Source organism: Eptesicus fuscus, chromosome 10, assembly GCF_027574615.1.
Source record: "Eptesicus fuscus isolate TK198812 chromosome 10, DD_ASM_mEF_20220401, whole genome shotgun sequence".
NCBI lineage: Eukaryota > Metazoa > Chordata > Mammalia > Chiroptera > Vespertilionidae > Eptesicus > Eptesicus fuscus.
This window is the reverse complement of record NC_072482.1, coordinates 28,462,155-28,483,884: the sequence shown is the minus strand read 5'-3', so window position 1 is coordinate 28,483,884 and position 21,730 is coordinate 28,462,155. Positions and strand designations below refer to the sequence as shown.

The 21,730-nt window shown below is 37.3% G+C and overlaps 1 protein-coding gene across 1 annotated transcript in view; it reads left to right on the top strand.

The window, feature by feature from the left end:
• Window positions 1–21,730, top strand: part of EYS (eyes shut homolog) — a 1,391,558-nt gene that overhangs the window by 299,394 nt on the left and 1,070,434 nt on the right. The window contains 1 exon segment of the mRNA XM_054722350.1: window positions 8,403–8,516. Within this exon segment, the coding sequence (XP_054578325.1) occupies window positions 8,403–8,516 (114 nt within the window).

Below are 21,730 nucleotides of genomic sequence, written 5' to 3'. Positions count from 1 at the left end.
AGTGCAGATCAGTAGAGAGTGGATAAAAAAGAGTGGTACATTTACACAATGGAATACTAAGCAGCCGTAAAAAAGAAGGACCCTTTACCCTTTGAGAAGCATGGAGGGAACTGGAGAATATTATGCTAAGTGAAATACTCCAGTCAGAGAAAGACAAGTATCACATGATCTAACTAATATGTGGAATCTAATGGACAAAATAAACTGATGAACAAAGGCATTGAAGAATGCAATACATTGACAAATTGCAGAAGGGAGGGTGGGAGGGCCTGGAAGAGATTAACCAAAAAGCTTAAATGCATATATGCATAAACTATGGACAGACAATAGTGCAGTGAAGGCCTGGGGATGGGGTGGGAACAGGGTGGAGGGGAGCAATAAGCGGAAAAGAGGGGACAACTAGAATTCTATCAACAATAAAGATAAATTCAAAATAAATAAACAAATTGATTGTGTTTGCTTAGAGCAGAAGATGCATGACAAAGGCAGAATAAGAAAGATAGTACTAGGAAGGTAGGCCAGGTGCAGGTGTTAATGTTTCTGTGGACTTTGTTGTAAGCTTTTTACTTTATCCTCTAATTCTATATGTCTCAGGCTGGAGCAGTATTGTCTAGAGGTAGTTATATAAGGCTTATTGACAGTCACAAAACTAATTAAAACATCATCTTAGTCTGTTAAGTTTCCATGGAGATATGTACCATGATGTAGAATGAAATATATCTAAGCAGGGATAAAATATGGTGTAACATTAAAGACTTACATAAATTTTAAAGTGTCAAATTAAAAGTAAATAAATAAATAAATAAATAAATAAATAAATGCCTTACTTATAGATATCTAATCAAACCCTCCTTATATTTGAAACATAAATTCTCTGTCTTCATCAGTTGGGACTCCTTTAATAGATGAGCTTTAGAAATTTGAATGAGGGACAGGGAGCGATTGAAGGCTAAAATTGTAGGGTATTTCATCACATTTGTCTTTAGAAATATAAGTTGGTAGCAAACAGTTCATTTGATTCAAGGAACTTGAGCTCAGACAACTTGGAGACATATTAGGAATCATGATGATCTGTTTTATTTAGTGAGGAGAAGTGACTCATACTTCTTACACTTCAGAATGTGAGAAGAATGTTATATTAAGAATATAAATGAATATTTTATTATTTCCTTCCACTCTTTGGAAGCTACAGGTTTATAGGAATCTTCACAGACTATCTTATCAGTCACAGACTAATTCAAGACAGCTGTAAAGTTTCCCTCAGTTTAAAGTTTAAACAGGATTGCTCCTGCCTTTCTTCTTTACAGAAACCAAATGGTATGACTAGAGTTCCCCTCCTCCCTTTTCACAAAGCATTTACTTCAGAAAAACTTATAATTATAAATTATTTTTCTGTCCCTTTAAGGTGTATATCTTTTTAAACATCTCTTGCCAAGTCTACAGCCCAGAGTTGTCTTAAATAAGAATCTAGGAGCCATCCCCTTGAAATGCAATCAAGAAAAATTATCAAGAAAGATAATGCCTGCCCTGGCCCATTTGACTCAGTGGATAGAGCATTGGCCTGCACACTGAAGGGTTCTGGGTTTGATTCTGGTCAAGGGCATATGCCCGGGTTGTGGACTCAATAGGAGGGCATGCAAGAGGCAGCCAGTCAACGATTTTTCCCATCATTGATGTTTCTATCTCTCCCTCTCCCTTTCTCTCTGAAATCAATTTAAAATATATGTAAAAAAAAAAAACCCAAGATAATGCCTATGTTTTCCAGTCTGTGTGGGTGGTAGGTAGCTAACTTTGGTAGACACCTTAATCCAAGTTATTAAATGGCTTCCTGTCTTAAAGATTGGTAAAGATTTTCTTTCTTTTGGGTAAGGCCAATTAGCAAACACATGTAGCCTACTGTCATAGACCTTAGTTCTTTTAAAACCTCTTTCACTCTTTTTTACAGATGAGTCAAGTTCAGACTGAGTTCTGGCCCCTCTCTTCTATTACAATTGCCTTAATTGAAGTCTTTGTTGCTTGTTTAACTTCGGTGAAAATTTTGTGATGACAATAGGTTTCTCAATTTCCATAAAATTATATCACCTTGTCCTGAATACTTGAGAAAACTTAATTATTTGTTGAAACAGAGTTTTTATTTTATAGTGAAAACAACAAACCAGCTCTTCCAGTACGTATTAATCAGTATAATTGAAAACTTATTTCTAGTCAATATTTATCAAAAATTAGATTGGAGGTAAAAAACAATTTGTAAGGGAGATCTAAATTTATCTGTGCTTCAGATATCCCATAATCCACTTCTGAATGTAGTTAAGAAGAAAAATGCACTAAATTCAATAGATTTTTAAAATTTATTTTGAACTCTGGTGTGCATAAAAACAGAAAAGAAACTACTGTGTAAAACTCATATTGTGTCATTTGCAAGGATGTGCAGAAAAGTTACCCATATCCTAAGAGGAAGTCATAGTGTCATTTCATATTGGCCTTAGTAGAAGAGCAATTGTTCTTTCTCTTAAGTCAGTAATGTGTTGTTACACTAGCATAATAACACTGCAAATGGTGTAACTGGCCATATTTTCTTCTGTGTGCTAGACATCTATACTAATAAAAGGGTAATATGCTAATTAGACTGGACATCTTCTGAGCAACCTTCCGGATGTCCTTCCGGACAAGCCATGGTGGCAGGGCTAAGGCAGAGGCAGTTAGGGGTGATCAGGCCGCAGAGGAGAGCAATTAGGAGGATCAAGCTGTCAGTGGAGAATAGTTAGGGAGATCAGGCTGGCAGGGGAGAGCAGTTAGGAGTGATGAGATGGGCAGGCAGAGGCAGTTGGGGGAAAACAGGCAGGAAGGCAGATGAGCCGTTAGGAGCCAGTGGTCCCAGATTGCAAGAGGGATGTCCGACTTCTGCTTTAGGCCTGATCCCGCAGGCATCGAGTCTAAACTGGCAGTCGGAAACTGGCAGTCGGACATCCCCCAAGGGGTCCAGTATTGGAAAGGGTGCTGGCCGGACTGAGGGACACCCCTCCCACTCTGTGCAGGAATTTCATGCCTCAGGCTTCTAGTATTAGGATAAAGTTAGTGGACAAATTGAAATATTTGCAATATGGTATTTTTAGCCATATTTTTTAACTCATTTTTTAAACCCATTACATTTCCCCCCCTCTGGATTTCACTTTTCTCAAATCTTCTCCAGGACAGGGCTTGCTGGTGTACACAGATAAGTGGGTGTATATTTAGTTGGTGTGATTATGGGAATCTAGGAGTGGTTCACTTTGGAAATTCTGCATCAGCTTTTTGGGGTAATTCTTGATAAGGATCCTTCACTGAGATTTCAGGGACCCAAAATATTTTGACAGAAGGCATCACAACAAGCAGCATTTTAATAGGAAGAATCAGAACAGGAGATTCTGGGAATGCCACATGCCATTTGGTAATCAAATAAATTATTCCCTGGGCACAACTAACCAGAAATATATGGGGTGAGCCTATGGAGTGAGAGATCCCATTAAAATGAATGACATATAAAAACTAAGAAATGCTGCAGCAGATTGCTTGGATTTGAATTACAGCTCTGCCACTGTTTCACAGGTGAGAGATGTAAGCAAGTTTTATAGCGTCTATTTGTCTAAATTCCACACCTTTAAAATAGAAATAAGAACAGTATCCCTCCAGTGTGGTTGTTATGGGGGTTACAGAATTGTTATAAAGATAATAAACCCTGTGTAATTTTTATCCTGCTGGTTTGATCAGGAGATACATAAACAACACACTAAAATAGGCAATTTTAGAGAACCTTCTTTCAAGTTTTTCTACGAAAAGCCTTTGCATCTAAAACAATAAGAGAAAGGTGCAGACATCCAATAAAACATTTTCTCAATGTTAAAAATAATAATCTATTTTTAATGAATGGAAATTCTCTCCTTTGGCATATTGTATTCATAACTGGGCAAATAACAATGCCACCTTTGGGCTTGTTTTTTTTTTTATTTATTTGCCAGAGATTGGTAAGGATATTTCACAACTCATCAGCTTTTAACTTTTCATAAAGGAGTTTGTTTTCCTTTACGTGTATTCATTTTTCCCTTGCTAAATTTATATTTCTGTTGCTGTATGATTTTTTTTTTAAAAGAACTATTATTTTATTCTAAAGTAGAGGTACTGACTATGTGTTGCCAGAGTAAACCACATTTAATCATGATTTTTTTTTTAAAAGGAGAAGTATTGATTATAAATTAACCTCAAAGAACAGTAAAAATAACTTATTGAATAATTCACAGACTGTTATATAAATCATGGGAATGCTTTATATATAGTATAACAAAAAAACTGGTTTAAAGATAACTAACTTATTTTTTATTATAAAATTGAGAATTATAAATCCTAGTTTACCTAATGATAATCACAGAACTAGTCATTTGTATGAGCTTCACACTAACCTTGTGTTTACTCATCCATTTAAATTCAAGTGTTTCCTGAGAGGTGAGATATTTTCACAAAATGTTCTTAAAATGGCAACACTATTAAAATTTAAGCCTTGAACATAGTAAATAGAATAAAAAGTATTTCAGATCAGTTCTTACCATCAAGTCCACTAAATAGAGAAAAACATTTTTAAATAGTGCCTTCTTTTATTTCTTCTGTTACTGTTGCTCTTTTTAATTTTGTGATTTAATTACAGTCATGTATGTTTAATTTTAAGGAAATAATGGAAATTTTGAATTCTTCTAGTTTCACTGAGATAAGAATAAAGCCACAGTTACAGTCACATAAAAACTAAAACAGAAAGAGTAAATATCTAGTTGATAGCATCAGGCAATGTGTTGATTTTTTTTTTTTTCAGACAAGTTGAAAATCTCATACGTTCTAAACATATTCTTAGAGTTAGTAGTAGGTTACATCAGTAACACATTTGTGATTAAATGAATCTTTCCCTTGTTTCTAAGTAAGAACTGTGAGATTGAGGTAGATGAGTGCCCAAGTGATGCCTGTGCAAATGCAAACACTTGTGTTAATCTTCAGAGCACCTTTAATGTCCTGTGTAAGGATGAATTTCAAGCTAGGCACATATGCTAACCAAGGGTTAATGATAACTGAGAGTTAATTTGAGATGTAAGTAACTCTATTTCTAGAAGACACAATTTATTACATAGGGATACAAATAATTTTTTCCCCAAAAGAACATTTGAATATATAATATCTGCTTGGATTATTTTACAACATCTTCACATCATAATAGGAATAGGTGTATTCAGTGTGGTATGAATATTTTGCTTCTGTAAATGAATGTTTGTTTTTTTAGGAGACTTATAAACTATAAATCCAGTACACTTATACTTAAAACATGAACTATTTATTTTTACACCATATTTCATTTTGTTACTATGGTAACTCTTTAAGTTACCTTTGACAAGATATATATCACTTATTTTGATAAAGAGCTCATTACGTTTTAAAATATGTGTGATTTTTTGTTGTTTATTTTGTTTTTGGTTTGTTGTTGTTTTTTTTTTATATAGTAGGAAGAAACTAGCAATAGGCAGACCTTTGTTTTCATAGATCAAAAAAAGTAGTAGGACTCTCAATACTTTCCTAAGATGCGAGCAAATAGGACAAAATTGCCAACATTACTAGCCAAAATGTCACCCAAATTCTAACTACCCGAAACTGTTCCTAATTCTACTTCTATGTTAATAATTGATTTATAAATAAAAACACATTCTTTTTAAGAAGTAATAAAGTAAAATTTGTTTTGAAAATCATGAATGCAATAGCATTTTTTCCTACTAAATCTGGAAAACTGGTTTTACATAGTTAACCTTAAGAAGGATCATCTTCAGAAAAAAATAAGGCCACTATAAAAACTGTTCTCTATTTATTATCATCAACAAAAACTCAAAGTGATTTCTTAAAATTGTATGACAGAGAGCAAAAATAAGGTTCTTTTGAAGAGATCACTTTTGCTATATCCCCATCTACTAAAAAAACACACACACAGTTTTAAATGTGCCTTTTCTCCCTTCTCAAAGTTCATCCATAAGGAAAATTACCAAATAAATATTGTTAAGTTTTAAACAAAGTAGTATAGACTCATATTATTTTTTGTTTTCACCTTTTTTTCTTCAGTTTAACCTGGTGTTCTAATGTCATATTTTCTCTTAATATATCATTTTATTAATGACTAGTAGCCCTGTGCACAAATCTGGCCCACTGCCGCTCATAGCTCACTGCCCCACCCTCCTGTAGCTCTCCCTGCTCCTAGCTCGCTACCCCGCCCTCCTGCTGTTTGGTTGCTACACATCACGGTATAACAACCATTTGCATATTACCTCTTTATTATATAGGACTAGAGGCCCGGTGCATGAAATTCGTGCACAGAGGGGGGTTGTCCCTCAGCCCAGCCTGTACCCTCTCCAATCTGGGACCCCTCAAGGGATGTCCGACTGCCCGTTTAGGCCCGATCCCTGGGATTGGGCCTAAACGGGCAGTCGGACATCCCTCTCACAATCCAAGACTGCTGGCTCCCAACTGCTTGCCTGCCTGCCTTCCTGATTGCCCCTAACCACTTCTGCCTGCCAGCCTGATCACCCCCTAACCACTCTGCTGCCAGCCTGTTTGCCCCCAACTTCCCTCCTCTGCCGGCCTGGTTACCCCTAACTGCCCTCTCCTGCAGGGTTGATCACCTCCAACTGCCCTCCCTTGCAGGCCGGGTGCCTCCCAACTGCCCTCTCCTGCTGGCCATCTTGTGGTGGCCATCTTGTGTCCACATGGGGGCAGCTATATTGTGTGTTGCAGTGATGATCAATCTGCATACTACCCTTTTATTAGATAGGATAGAGGCCTGGTACAGGGGGGGGGCCAGCTGGTTTGCCCTGAAGGGCATCCTGGATCAGGGTGGGGTTCCCTTGGGGCATGGGGTGGCCTGAGCGAGGGGCCTGTGGTGGTTTGCAGGCCGGCCACGCCCCCTGGCAATGCAAGGGGAGGCCCTGGTATCTGGAATTTATTTTCCTTCTACAATTGAAACTTTGTAGCCTGGAGCGGAGCCAAGCCTGGGGCTCCCTCTGAGGCCCGCAGCCATTTGTGTTGGGGTTATAATTGAAACTTTGTTGCCTTAAGCGGGTGGGCCCAGCCAGGGTGTGAGGAAAGCTTTGCTTCCCCTGTTGCCGGGAGCAACCCTGGCCTGCTCTCTCAAGCTCCATTCTGCCGCCATTTGTTTGAATTTGTTTACCTTCTATAATTGAAACTTTGTAGCTTGAGTGGAGACTTAGGCCTGCAATGGCTGGCAGAAAGCTTGGCTTCCTCTGTTACCTAAAAAACCTTGCTGTCTGTGGCTGTAGCCATCTTGGTTTGGGTTAATTTGCATACTCGCTCTGATTGGGTGGTGGGCGTGTCGGAGGTATGGTCAATTTGCATATTTGTCTATTATTAGATAGGATAATAGAAATAAAAATAGATTTTCCATTTAGTTAGGTATGATTTTTCCTATTTAGATGTATATTACATTAATTTTCCCCAGCCCATATTCATTTAACTATTTTAGAGAAAATAATTAAGACTATTAAGAATATTTCCATTTATCTTGTTTATAAGTATAATGTGTAAATTTGTCTATCCTTGTTGAAAATTGGCAAAAAAAAATTAGCTGTCATCAGTCTTAAGAATTAATTCCATGTCCATTTAGGCTGTTTCTAGCACTTTGCATATTAAGAAACAATCCAAGTGATATGATATGAAAGGGTAGTTATGTCAATAAAATTATAGGTGGAGCATTAATGGAAAATCTGCATTCCAGAACTAGTTAAAAGAAAGCATTAAGACTATAGATAATGGACATTTCTGTTTTTCTTTCTTTCCATGTAGGCCTATTTTGTGAAATTAATGGAAAGAAATTTGATTTACCCCCCAGCCTCCATAACACTACATCTACAGAGCTCATGGATAAATTCAAATGCATCTGTCTCCCTGGCTTTATTGGTAAGTAACTTTTGACAGTTGTGCCTTGTAAAGATCACTTAGCACTGGGGAATTCCATCAGGAAGTTATTGATTCAGTAGTATATCTTTTTTGTTCCTTTTTAATTTCATTTAGCCTAACATTTGATTTGCATCCCAATAACTTGAAACATCCTATTCCATCTCTAGACTCCAAAGTAGAATATAAATTAGTTCACATCTGAGCAGACTTTGAATGCTTACCTACCCAGATTAGCTTGTAGGATGTACTTTCAAGAGACGTTGTTGCAGTTTTTAGTAAGGTGAAATAAAAGGGTTCTGACACTAATGTATGTGGTGCTCTTATCTGATGAGTTTAGTCTCCGATACCACCCCAAGTAGACAAAAAGATTTAGACAAATTTAAGAATTATAATCTGGTATCTGCTTTCCTTTTAAAACTTATTATTTTTCAAAGGTACAAAATGTGAGATAGATGCAGATGAGTGTGCTTCCTATCCCTGCAAGAATGGAGCTACTTGCATTGACCAACCTGGGAATTGCTTCTGCCACTGTGTGGCTCCATTTAAAGGTAATGATCACCAAGGGAGAAGGACAGGCAAACATAATTAAAAAGCATGTCTGTCTCTTGTCTGAACTCATTTCAGTCTCCCAACAACATTATTAGTCCTTCATTTTCTTAAAGTCAGCTCCTAAAGTGACCAACCAATTATCCCTTACGGAGAGTTAAATGAGCTTCGTTTTTCCATCCACTATAATAATTTATCTTAGTTTTTTATTAAAAAGGCCACCATTACAACCAAATGATACACTGAAAAGTAAGAAATATACTAGCACCCTATCACTTTATATTTAAAATACCTTTCATTATTATTTAATTTCTCATAAAATTGTTTTATAATAGAATCATTTTTTTTTAATTTTTGGAAGTAGCTATATTTGGTTTAAAATATAGTTGCCATTAACATATACTTTTTATTGGGTTTCAACTTTGATCATACTTCTTTAGCTTAAGTTAAGAAATTATAATTATTTTCAAAAATAAATAAATAGATGGTTGCCTTGTAAAATATATATTTGATAAAATACTGTGCAAACTAGTACTAGTATATAAAAATCATTGAATACTTCTTTAAACTTTAGTATCATTTTCGAAGACACAGATTTTTAAAACTGTAGCAGTCATGGTTCTCCAGAGAAATAGGAGCAATGGGAGATTCTCTCTCTCTCTCTCTCTCTCTCTCTCTCTCTCTCTCTCTCTCTCTCTCTCTCTCTCTCTCTCTCAGAAATTGTGTCACACAATTACAGGGTGTTTGAAGTCCCACTCCTACCCTCTGCAAGTTAAAAACCAGGAAGGTCAGTGCTGTAAATCACAGTTGAAGGACAGAAGAAAAACAATGCAGTTCAAGTAAGCAGGCAAGAAAGGGCAAATCCTTCCTTCCTTCATGTTTTTTTCTAGTCGGAGCCTCTCAAATTTGGCTGATGCCAAAAGATACTGGGAGAGCAAGCTACCTTACTGAGTTCACTGATTCAAATGCTAATCTCATCAAGAAACAATTTCACAGACAAAGGTTTAATCTGGGTACCCAGTAGTTCAGTGAACTCGACTTATACAATTAACCACCTTACTTTTCAATTAAATATAATCAATTTGGATTATTTTATTTATTTTTATATTTTTTAATCCTCACCAGAGGATTTTTTTCCATTGATTTTTAAGAGAGAGTGGAAGGGAGAAAGCAGGGGGTGGGGCTGAGAAACAGAGAGAGAGGCAGAGAGAGAAATATCTATGTGAGAGAGACACATCATAGGTTGCCTCCCACATGTACTCCAACCAATGCTAGGGATCAAACCTGTAACCTTTTGGTTCATGGGCTGATGTTCTAACCACTTATCAACACTGGACAGGTGAGATATTTTTAAAAGTTACACCTAATTTTCTTAGAAAATAGCTTCTTATAATTATTAATAAAAATATAAGATTACATGCCTAATTTCAAATATTTTACATCTGTTTAATCTCATTAAATTATAGTTTTCTTGTCTGTTAAATGAAGTTGAGACTATACCTACCTCACTGAATTGAATAGAGATTAAATAAGATATGTCGTATAAATACCATTGTTTGCCAGAAATGAGAAATCATTAAGTGTTTAATTGTAATTTTAAATAATTTTGTAACACATATATGTAAAATCCATACAATAGACAATATTATGTAATGTTTGGTTAGGTAGAATGACAATACATATTTAATTATACAATTGTTAAGATACATAGAGAATAGTCTAAATTATAATTTTAAAATTGTTTTATTTTTTTACTTTTTTATTAAATTTACTTAGGCCCAGTGCATGAATTCATGCATGACCAGAGGGAGGAGCTACAGGCAGTTGGCCAGCCAGCCCCACACCCTGGTCGAACTCCTGGTTGAACTCCCGGTCAAACTCCCAGTGGAGGGGACAATTTGCATATTAGCCTTTTATTAAATAGGATTGGGATGACATTGGTCAACATAAAGATATAGGTTTCAGGTGTGGGTGTATTTTTAAAATATTTTTTAAAAAATATTTATAAAATTACTTCTGTAGAGCTGAATGATACAGTGTTTTTATGCATTGTAGTTTCTAGCATTATAATTACAGATATGTTACAAGATCTGTATATTTCACTGTGTGTCCACCACCCAAAGTCAAATCTTCTCCTGTTACCATATATTAGGACCCCTTCTCCTCCCACCCCCTTTCCTCTTGTAACAATCACACTGCTGTTTGTACTCATGAGTTTCAGTTTTATGACCCATGTATGAGTGAAATCACATGGTTCTTAGTTTTTTCTGATTGACTTATTTCACTTAGCATAATGTTTGCCTGATGCCCAGATTTTTATCCCCCCATGCTATCCTCCAATAAAAGGAATCAGGTCTCCTTGGAGATTTAGTTGATTCTAAGACAAGGACACCACGTGTACAAATAAGTGTGGAGAATATTGTAATACCACAAACCAAGGAATTAATCAAAAAACAAAATTATGACTGCATGTCAAAGGGACACAGGAGCCAATGAAGGTACTCCCAATGAACAAAGCTAGAATAATTTGAGCAAGAATATAAATTAGTATTTAATTATTATACAAAATAATCATCCATGAGTTCACACTGGAAAAAATAAATGATTGAATAAAAAATTAGGGAACAATAAATATACCTTATGTACAGAATAATTTCAAATAATGTATGCAGATAGTTTGCACTTCAGAGGTGAAACATGACTCTTTACTCCTTAATTTGGGCTACATATAGTTACTGCCTTTTTTAAAGCACATTATGGAAACCTGACCAAGTTGCTCAGTTGGTTGGAGCATCCTTCCATACACCTAAAGGTTGGAGGTTCAATCTCTGGTCAAGGCACATACCCATATTGGTAGTTCAATCACTAGTTGGGGTGCATAAAGGGGGCAACCAATCAATGTTTCTCTCTCACATAGGTGTTTCTCTCTCTTTCTCAAAACATATTCCCAGGTGAGGAATATAAATAAAAAGTACATTATCAAAATGGATATTGGGAAAAAGTAACTTTATGAGCTTGTTTTTGGAAAATTTAAAATATGTGTAATTACTTCTTACACATATGTGAATGTGTAAGATATAGTGCTTTGAGTACTTAAAGAATTGCCCTAACTGGTTTGGCTCAGTGGATAGAGCGTCGGCCTGTGGACTGAAAGGTCCCAGGTTCGATTCCAGTCAAGGGCATGTACCTTGGTTGCATGCACACCCCCAGTGGAAAGTGTGCGGGAGGCAGCTAATCGATGTTTCTCTCTCATCGATGTTTCTAACTCTCTATCCCTCTCCCTTCCTCTCTGTAAAAAAATCAATAAAATATAAAAAAAAAGAATATACACTTGTTCAAACATGTTGTCCTTTGCAACCGTTATAGTGCATTCCTAGTTATAATTTTTTAAAACACACTATAGAGAAAGGAATTTATCCAAAAAGCAGACTGTGATTTTATAGCCCATTTATGGGGACAATAGAAAAATCTTTATATAATTACTTCTGTAGAACTGAATAATACAGTATTTTATGCATTGTAGTTTCTAGCATTATAACTATAAATCCTCCACAAATAGCATAACTTGTACACATAATTTTATTAATGCTATATGTCTTTTGAAATCTGTAGAATCATTTATTTTTTTAAAGAACAAATACAGAAAATAAATTTCTCAGTACTATTTTCCTCATTGGAGTTAGCAAATGTTAGTTTTAATTTACCTTAGGCTCCTTTCAGTGTTCTAGTCTTAGAAACTGAACCTGGCAAATAAATATCAAAATGTAATTTCTTTTGAAGGAATTTTTTCAGCCATGAACACAGAATTTTAATAAATAAAATGTGTTTCACCTTCCCTGATAGATGTAATTATTATGATTTATTTGAAGAAAACCTAATGAATTTTAAAAGAAAGCAAAATATGGATTGCATACATATCTGAATATTTATAAAATAGAAAATAACAATTTTCTATTTTAGTTAAAATAAGAATATTCCCAATATCAGTCATTCCCAATGAGTCCTATTGTCATTAACTAGTCTATTATTGGAGCTAGTCATTGCTAACTGGGGCAACCTATACTACAGCCCTATATGTCCAACACTTCCAAAAATTATTCATTAATATTAATTTATCTTGCTATGCAAAATATACTAAGTAGGTTTTTAAAAAATTTTCCAGCCCTACCAAGTTTGTCTCAGTGGATAGAGTGTCATCCTGAGCACTGAAGGGTCCCAGGTTCAATTCCAGTCAAGGGCATGCACCTTGGTTGTGGGCACATCCTCAGTAGGAGGTGTGCAGGAGGCAGTTGATTGATGTTTCTCTCTCATTGATGTTTCTAACTCTCTATCCCTCTCCCTTCCTCTCTGTAAAAAAAAATCAATAAAATATATTATAAAAAATAAAATAAATTTTCACATATGGAATAGATGGAAATAAATAAAGCCTCAATGTATAAAATTTTCTTCTACATATGAAATGAAAAGAAAATTATTAATCATGCAGACATACACACTCTCTCCTAGTATTAAGTACACTTAATCATCTTTCTTCCAGAACTAAAAACAATTGTGTGTGTGATCATGGTTTGCAAATACAGTTATTATTATTCTTTCTAAATAAATGTGTGTGTGTGTATATATATATCCTATGTAATAAAAGGCTAATATGCAAATCGATAGAATGGTAGAACGACCGGTCCCTATGACACACACTGACCACCAGGAGACAGACACTTAACACAGGAGCTGTCCCCTGGTGGTCAGTGAGCTCCCACAGGGGGAGTGCCGCTCAGCCAGAAGCTGGGCTCATGGATGGGGATCTCAGTGGTGGTGGTGGGAGCCTCTCCCACCTCCATGGCAGTGCTAAGGATTTCCAACTGATGGCTTAGGCCTGCTCCCTGTGGGGAGCTCCCTGTGGAGAGCAGGCCTAAGCCATCAGTCAGACATCCCCCGAGGGCTCCTGGACTGTGAGAGGGCACCGGACAGGCTGAGGGACCCCCCCAGTGCATGAATTTCATGCACCAGGCCTCTAGTATCTATAATAATAAAAGGATAATATGCTAATTAGACCAGATTTCTTCCAGACATCATTCTGGATGTCCTTCCTGACGAAGCTAGGGCTGGAAGGAAGCCAGCTCAGGTCCTGGGTGCCTGCAGGCAGCCCAAGGGAAGCCAGCCCGGGTCCCAGGTGCCTGTGCATAGCCCAAGGGAAGCCAGCCTGGGTTCTGGGTTCCTGTGCGTGGCCCAAGGGAAGCCAGCCCAGGTCCCGGGTGCCTATAGGCAGCCCAAAGGAAGCAGCCAAGTCCTGGGTGCCTACAGGTGGCTGGAAGAGGGAAGCAGTCTGGATCTTGGGTGCTGGCGGGAAGCCAGTGTCAACAGCTGGGGGAAGGAAGGCCTACGCTTGCATGAATTTTTGTGCATTGGGCTTCCAGTATCTATAATAATAAAAGGCCAGGTGTCATGACCAGAGTGACCAATCGACCAGTCAATATGAGGTGCATTGACCACCTCTCGGTCCCTCCCCCCAGCTGGCAGGCTCCCATCGCTGGATGGGCAATGGTGAACCATGGGAACTGGGCTGGGTGGAACTGGAGCAGGACTGGGGACTGGACTCGTGGGGCAGTGGCAGCATTGCAGAGGGTCGCAGGGCGGTGGCAGCATCTAGGAGCATCCTGGGGTGGCGGCGGCGAGCAGCATCGTGGAACATCCCAGGGCGGCGGCAAGCAGCATCGCAGAGAGTTGCGGGGTGGTGGCAGGGTTGCAGAGTAGCAGACATGGCTCTAATCACAGGCTAGGCCTAGGGACCCTACATGTGTATGATTTTGTGCGCTGGGCCTCTAGTCTATATATATAAAAGGCTAAGCAACCAGCCCACTGGCCACAGCTATGACACCCACTGACCACCAGGGGTTACTCAACACAGAAGCTGCCTGCCCTTGCCAGCCTAGGCCTCCACTCAAGGCTACAAAATTTCAATGATAGAAGATAAATAAATCCAAACAGAAATGGCAGCAGCCACGGAGCTGGAAAGAGCAGGAGGGTAGGGTTGCCCCCGGCGATGGAGGAAGCCAAGCTTCTGAAGCCCTGGCCTTCCTTGGCCTCCATTCCAGGCTACAAAGTTTCAATTATAGAAGATACATAAATCCCAACAGAAATGGCTGCTGCCAAGGAGCAAGCAGGAGGCTTGGCTCCACTCCAGGCTACAAAATTTCAATTGTAGAAGATAAATAAATCCCAGATACTAGGGCCTCTGCTTGGGTCGCCAGGGGGCATGGCCAGCCTGCAAACCACCACAGGCCCCTCACCCAGGCTGCCCCACACCCCAAGGGAACCCCCACCCTGATCAGGGACACCCTTCAGGGCAAAGCAGCTGGCCCCTACCCATGCACCAGGCCTCTATCCTATCTAATAAAAGAGTAATATGCAGATTGACCATCACTCCAACACACAAGATGGCTGCTCCCATGTGGTCAAAGATCACTGCCCCCATGTGGACACAAGATGGCCACCACAAGATGGCCAGCAGGGGAGGGCAGTTGGGAAGGACCAGGCCTGCACAGGAGGGCAGTTGGGGGTGACCAGGCCTGCAGGGAAGGGCAGTTGTGGGGGACCCAGGCCTGCACGGGAGAGCAGTTGGGGGTGACCAGGCATGCAGGGGAGGGCAGTTAGGGGTAACCAGGCCTGCAGGGGAGGGCAGTTAGGGACAAACAGGATGGCAGGGGAGCAGTTAGGCATCAATCAGGCTGGCAGGGGAGTGGTTAGGGGGTGATCAGGCTGACAGGCAGAAGCAGTTAGGGGCAATCAGGAAGGCAGGCAGGCAAGCAGTTAGGAGCCAGCAGTCCTGGATTGTGAGAGGGATGTCTGACTGCCCACGGGGATCGGGCCTAAATGGGCAATTGGATATCCCTCGAGGGGTCCCAGATTGGAGAGGGTACAGGCTGGGCTGAGGGACACCCCCTCCATGCACGAATTTTGTACACCGGGCCTCTAGTATATATATAAAATCAGTGCCAATTAGCAGTGCCCAATCAGCAATTTTAAATTCTAAACATAATGACCATGAATTCTAATGAAAGTAAAGAAAAGGTGAAGATGAAGACTACATATAAAAGAAGTTGATCCTGACAGACTTAGCCACTGCTCTCCTTACCAGTGTAGCACTTACTAGTTAAAAGGCAAACTTAATCTCAGAATTTGAAGTGTTTTTTTTAGTAGGTGAAGATGACTACAACTTTTAAGTTGCCTATTACACATCAGCAATACTTTGATCTATAATAAGTTAATGGAGTTCTCTATAGAAAACTTTGATATATCTATGCCCTGGCTGGTGTGGCTCAGTTGGTTAGAGCATCCTCCCTTATATCAGAAGATTCTGGGTTTGATTCCTGGTCAAGGCACATCCTAGGTGGTGGCTTTGGTCCCCATTTGGGGTGCTTACAATGGGCAGCCAGTCAATGATTTTCTCTCTCTCAAAACAACAACCCAACAACACAAAAACATAAAACAAACACTATGATAAATCTAAAATTTTTATTGTATATTTACTAGTAATTAAACTGTTGATGATTCTATAATTCATAAAATGAAACTTTTGCATATTAAATATGACTAAATAAAGGAATCTGAGAGAGAATTATATTGCACATATTATTGTTAAACCAATAGTTTTTGTATTTCTATTACAATTTGTTGGTAAGAAATAAATTGTTTCTCTTCTAAAATATCAAAGTTTCCAATATCTAATACAGAGAAAACAGAGCTTTGCTATGTTTAGTATTCAAAAATAAATCAGTGCTTAAACTAATAAGGCTATATGTGCAAGTAGAATAGAAATATTGTTTGAGTCAAATCTTATCTGCTAAAGCTTTAATGACACCTATCCCTAAATGTGTAGCAATTAAGTTTAAAAAGCAGAAATGCTAATTAGCCATTAAACATGTTTTCAAAAGAAAGGAAAGAAAAAATAAAATGCTTTAGTGTGTTGAAAGCCAGAATAACAATGCTGTTTTCTGGTTAGGACACTCTGTATAGGAACTTTTAATTAAAAAGCAGATTTCAGTACATATTTTTAACTGCCCAGAAGTGAAAAAGACTAGAGTATGAATAATGGAGCAATTAGTTTTTCAGCCTTTATAAGCCACATCTCAGTCAGTCTTGTGTTGACATACAACAGGGAGCTACTGATGCTGTAATTAAATGGTCCCATCTAGTCATTCTACACCTATCTTAACATTCTTGGAGGACAGAATATTTTGGCTGGATTATACAGATAACCATCTCTAATATTTTGAAAAATAATTAAATCAACTACATATTAATTAAGTATATTGAGAAAAGGTTAATTTTTTATAAGTATATTGGAGGGATCGAATAATTTGGATGGAATAATAGCTCAAAGTTCATGATAAATCTTCAATTAAAACAAAAGACTATTCATTCAGCCCTAGCCAGTTGGTGGTCAGTGGTTAGAGCATCAGCCCAAGTACTGACGAGTCAAAGGCTCCATTCCAGTCAAGGGCATGTACCTCGGTTGCAGGCTAGATCTCTGGCACAGTTGGGGCTTGTGCACGAGGCAGCCAATCGATGTGACTCACATAGATGTTTCTCTTTCTCTCTTCCTCCCCCTCCCTTCCACTCATTCTAAAAATCAATGGGAAAACTATCCTAGGGTGTGGATTAGCCAAAAACAACAACAACAAACTATTAATTTAATAGTTGATGTTGATAATTCTATTTTCTATTTCTTTTGTGTTGCAATTAAAACAGGAAGCATGTAATACATATTGGTTTGACAATCATACTGTTTTCACCTTCTTGGTGATTATATCATTATTTTTATTTCAATATAAATACTTAAATATTGAGGCCACTTAGACAGCAAGAATAAAGGCAACCTGAGTAGAGGATAGGTAAATCTCTTTGTTGTATTTATAATAGGAATAAAGTCTTTCTGCTTCTTTTATTAATTTATTTCTCTATTTTTAGAATTCAGAGGTATTTAATATTGTGGTCAAATTTTCCGTTAATTATATAATTTTAAGTGCATTTCTTATTAATGGATCAGAACTAGTATTTATCAATTTGACATTCTCTAGCTTTTTTCTTTTTAAACTATAGACTACTCCATTTGCATGGGTAATTATATTTAACTACATACTCTGTAAAAATAGTGTATTAGGTGAAATATATTGTCCCTAAATATGTATATGATTATATTATATTGAGCATGCTATAGAGTTTAATCAGCAATACATAATAGAGCTAGTCCCATTCCAGTAACTCAATACATACAGTGATAGAATGATAGGTCTGACAGATTCAGAGAAATACTTAACTATAAGTTACATTTTATATTTATCACTTTTGATTTGCATTATTAACAGGAGATAATATACCCTTGACTCTGTAACATGTAGTTAAAATTATAATTAAGTTGAAAATTACAAAGAATGACTGGCTTGCAATGTGTTTATAATAATTTGAACTGTGTAAAGTTAGAAAGTGATGGCACTGCTATTGTTTTTATAAATTCATGCCTTCCTTGGTTTTCAGGATATTTTAATATTTTTTAGAATCCTGTCCTCTACTCTTTTTTAACCTTTTCCCTATATGTCCTTTTCAGAGTTCTCAAAGAAATCCATTTGTGGCAACTATCCCTTTCCCAGCATGTAGAAAATGGTCTTTTCCCTTCAAATTGAACAAATTATATGTTGATGAATTTCTAAAGTTTCATGAATATCTAAGAACTATGAATGTTCCAGAGAGAAATTTAAAATAAAATAAAAGAAGATAAGCAGAGGAAAAAAGAAAGCATGGAATTCAAAAGGCTCAAATGTGTTCAGTGTAGTCAAAGTTACCTGAGAGCAATGAGGTTGGTGTATAAAGCACAGTCCAAATCAGAAATGTCATCTAAAGAATACCAGGGGTGATAGGAAGTAATGGGTCTGAAAAAACACACACACACATAATCAAAGGTATTTTTTGAGAGATCACCCTAAACTTTAAAATAGAATTTGATTTTGTCTTTTTTTTAAGGGTGGGGTTATATCCTGGTAGTAGAGGAGAAGGTAAGTGTTTAGAATAATAAAGTTCTTATTTAAAGATATGGAAACGAGGCTGAGGGAATTGGAAGATTTCAGAAAATATTTAGGTAATAAACCAAACAGGTTAGTCTTTTAAGATGTTCAGATGTGTGAAGTAAGGGGGAAAAAAATCATGCTCAGATGCCCAGGGTGGAAAAATGAGTTATTTCCCTGGGGTTGCAGGTGTATTAGAAGCATGTATAATGAAAAGGGAAATCAGCAGAGCTTCAGACATGCTGAGTTTGTCAGACTATAAGTTATTAAAGTGAAAGTCTCCCTTAAATCATCCTAATATGTGCATCTGGAACATAGGGGAGAGTCCCGAAGGAGTATAGTTTGCTAAGATATCAGTTAGAAAGAAATATATAGGATGTCAAAGGAAATAATGATCAGAGAAACTAAAATCTAAGGAATAGATACAGAAATAAATACACAATGAGAAACGAAAGGAAAGGAAAGGAAAGGAAAGGAAAGGAAAGGAAAGGAAAGGAAAGGAAAGGAAAGGAAAGGAAAGGAAAGGAAAGGAAAGAGAGGGTTTCAGAAAGAAAAAAAGAAACAGTAAGAAAGTATCAACTATTGTTGGACAGTCCAGTACAATTCAGTGTGGAAATGGTCCAAAAATAATAATTAAAGAGAACTTGGTGACCTTAACACAAGTATCAGTGGAGTTTAGTAGTTGCCTGGTTGTATTGAATGGAAGGTAGGAAATATATAGATGAAATGAGAAAGTGGAGGTAGCAAGATTGAGACTGTTTTATTCCTTGAAACTATTTGGTAGGTTTAAAAGAGGAGAGAGAGAGAGAGAGAGAGAGAGAGAGAGAGAGAGAGAGAGAGAGAGAGAGAGAGAAGCCTAAAGAGGTGGAGTGTGAGGCAAGAGAAAGATCTTTACCTCTGAAATTTTCAATGGTTCATGGGAAATATGGATATCTTCTATTTGCCCTTCCATATCTACTCTATGTCAAAGGACTAAACTGTTATTATGTGTATTTTTCTTTTGAGTTTGGCAAATGAGAATCTAGTCTATAGTAAGTGGAAAAGATACCTACGCAAGATGTTTGTTCCCTCGCTTTTTCTTGTGCATTACCACAAGCTTGTTGTGTCCCTTCACTGATTATCACATCTTCCCCAAGACAGGGGTCTCCTCAGTGTCTCTCTATCCACACAGTATGGGTTCTCCTCCTAGCTCACTCAACCCCTTCAGGAAGAATGGAAGAAAAATACTCCACTTTGTCCAGACTGAATATATGCAGAGAAAATGCTATTTGTTTGTGTGTTAGTAAGAGGAGAAATCCAGTCTCACTTCTAGACTGAAGTTTCAATGATATAGGAAAAATTGTTGCCCTGTAGAGTGCTGAAAGTAATAAGATATAACCACAACAGAGAGTGTTTTAATGAGGCGAGAATGTAAAAGAAATATTCACTGAATAATATATGGAAGATTGCTTATTGTGAAAAGGGTGATATGATAAGCTTAGGAAGACATAGCAATGGGAAATTGGTTTGTGGGGGAAACATAGAGGTGAAAGGGAATAAAGGAATTAGAAAACAAAGAGGCAGAGATTAATCCTGAGGGCTTCTGGTATCAGTGGAATCTCACATAGACATGGCATTCTTCAGATTACAATCGCAAACTCTGAACAAATTATAAAAACAAGTATTTTAAGGCTCAAAGGGTGACCAGAAGTAGGCAGTAAACCTGAGGGTACCTTCTGTCTACACTGTACGGACAGTGAAAATTGCAGAAATTGCCACCTTGCATGTGTGAAGAGTCAGGTTTTGAGGCTTCCAAAATGGCAGAAAAGTGAAGGCAGGCATCCAGGAAGGAGAGAGCAGCATATGGAGGAGCACAGAGATTTCATTTAAACTGCATATTTTTTTTTTCTGCCTGAATGACACACATGTAGGGGAATTCCAATGTTTTCAATGAGAATGACGACTGAAAATATGAAGAGCTGAAAAATGCCAGCTGCTTCCAAACCAATGAGATAGAATTTGGAGTTTGAGCTCAGCCATGCTAACATGCTTCTATAATAAATAGTATTATTACTTCAGGAAAGAAAATAGAATCAAAGGACAATACAAAATATGGCAATAATAAGAATGGAAATTAAATAATGCTAGAAAGACTTCATTCTCAGCCTATCTTCACTATATGATATCTTGAAGGAAGTTCTTCATGCTGAAAGGAAATAATACCACATGGGAACTCTGATTTATAAGAAGAAACATAAACCTTGAAAATGGGAAATGTACTATATATGTAATATAATATACTAGAAGCCTGGTGCAGGAATTCTTGCATGGGTGGGGTCCGACCAGCTGGAGGGAGGGGCCGAGGGCAGTTGGCCAGCCAGCCCCGCCCCCTGGTCAAACTCCTGATAGAGGGGACAATTTGCATATTAGCCTTTTCTTATATAATTTTCCTCTTTTAATTTCTTTAACCCTTTGCACTCACTTGCTTTTTTCTCGATTCCTTTATTCTAATCGGGATTTAACTTTTTAAATACCCCAGATTTTACAAAGCATGGCAGTAGAATAAAAAACTGGAGTTTCTTTTTATACAAACTTATTTATTTGGATTTTTTTATATTTCAAATTATTGATACATTCAATACAATTTGACATATGAGCTGCTACCGATGCTAACTGTGTCGAGTCACACTCGACATCCGAGTGCAAAAGGTTAAAGCATGTACCACTGTTTAAAGCAAACTTTATAACATGATTATGGGATTTATAACGTAAGTATAACATAAGTAAGTTTAACATATGACAAAAATAATACAGCAAATGGAACTCTATGGGTGTAATTTTTTTTATATCTTATGTGAAATAGAAAAAATTAACTCTAGACCATACAAATGGCAATCAAAACAACAACAATTAAAAAAGTAAACAGGTATAGCTATAGTTAAAACCAATAAAATAAGAAATAATATTTAACTAACCAAAAAGAAAACAGGAAATATATAGAAACAAAAACAAAACAAAACAAAAAATAGAAAAAATTGGAAACAAAAGCCAAATGAGGGACATGCATTTACCATAGCAGTTACATTGAATGTCATGAGCTACCAAAAATCCAACTGAGGTTTACATTCAGTTGGATTAAACCAATACCCAACTTTATTTAGTCTCAAAAAATGCACATT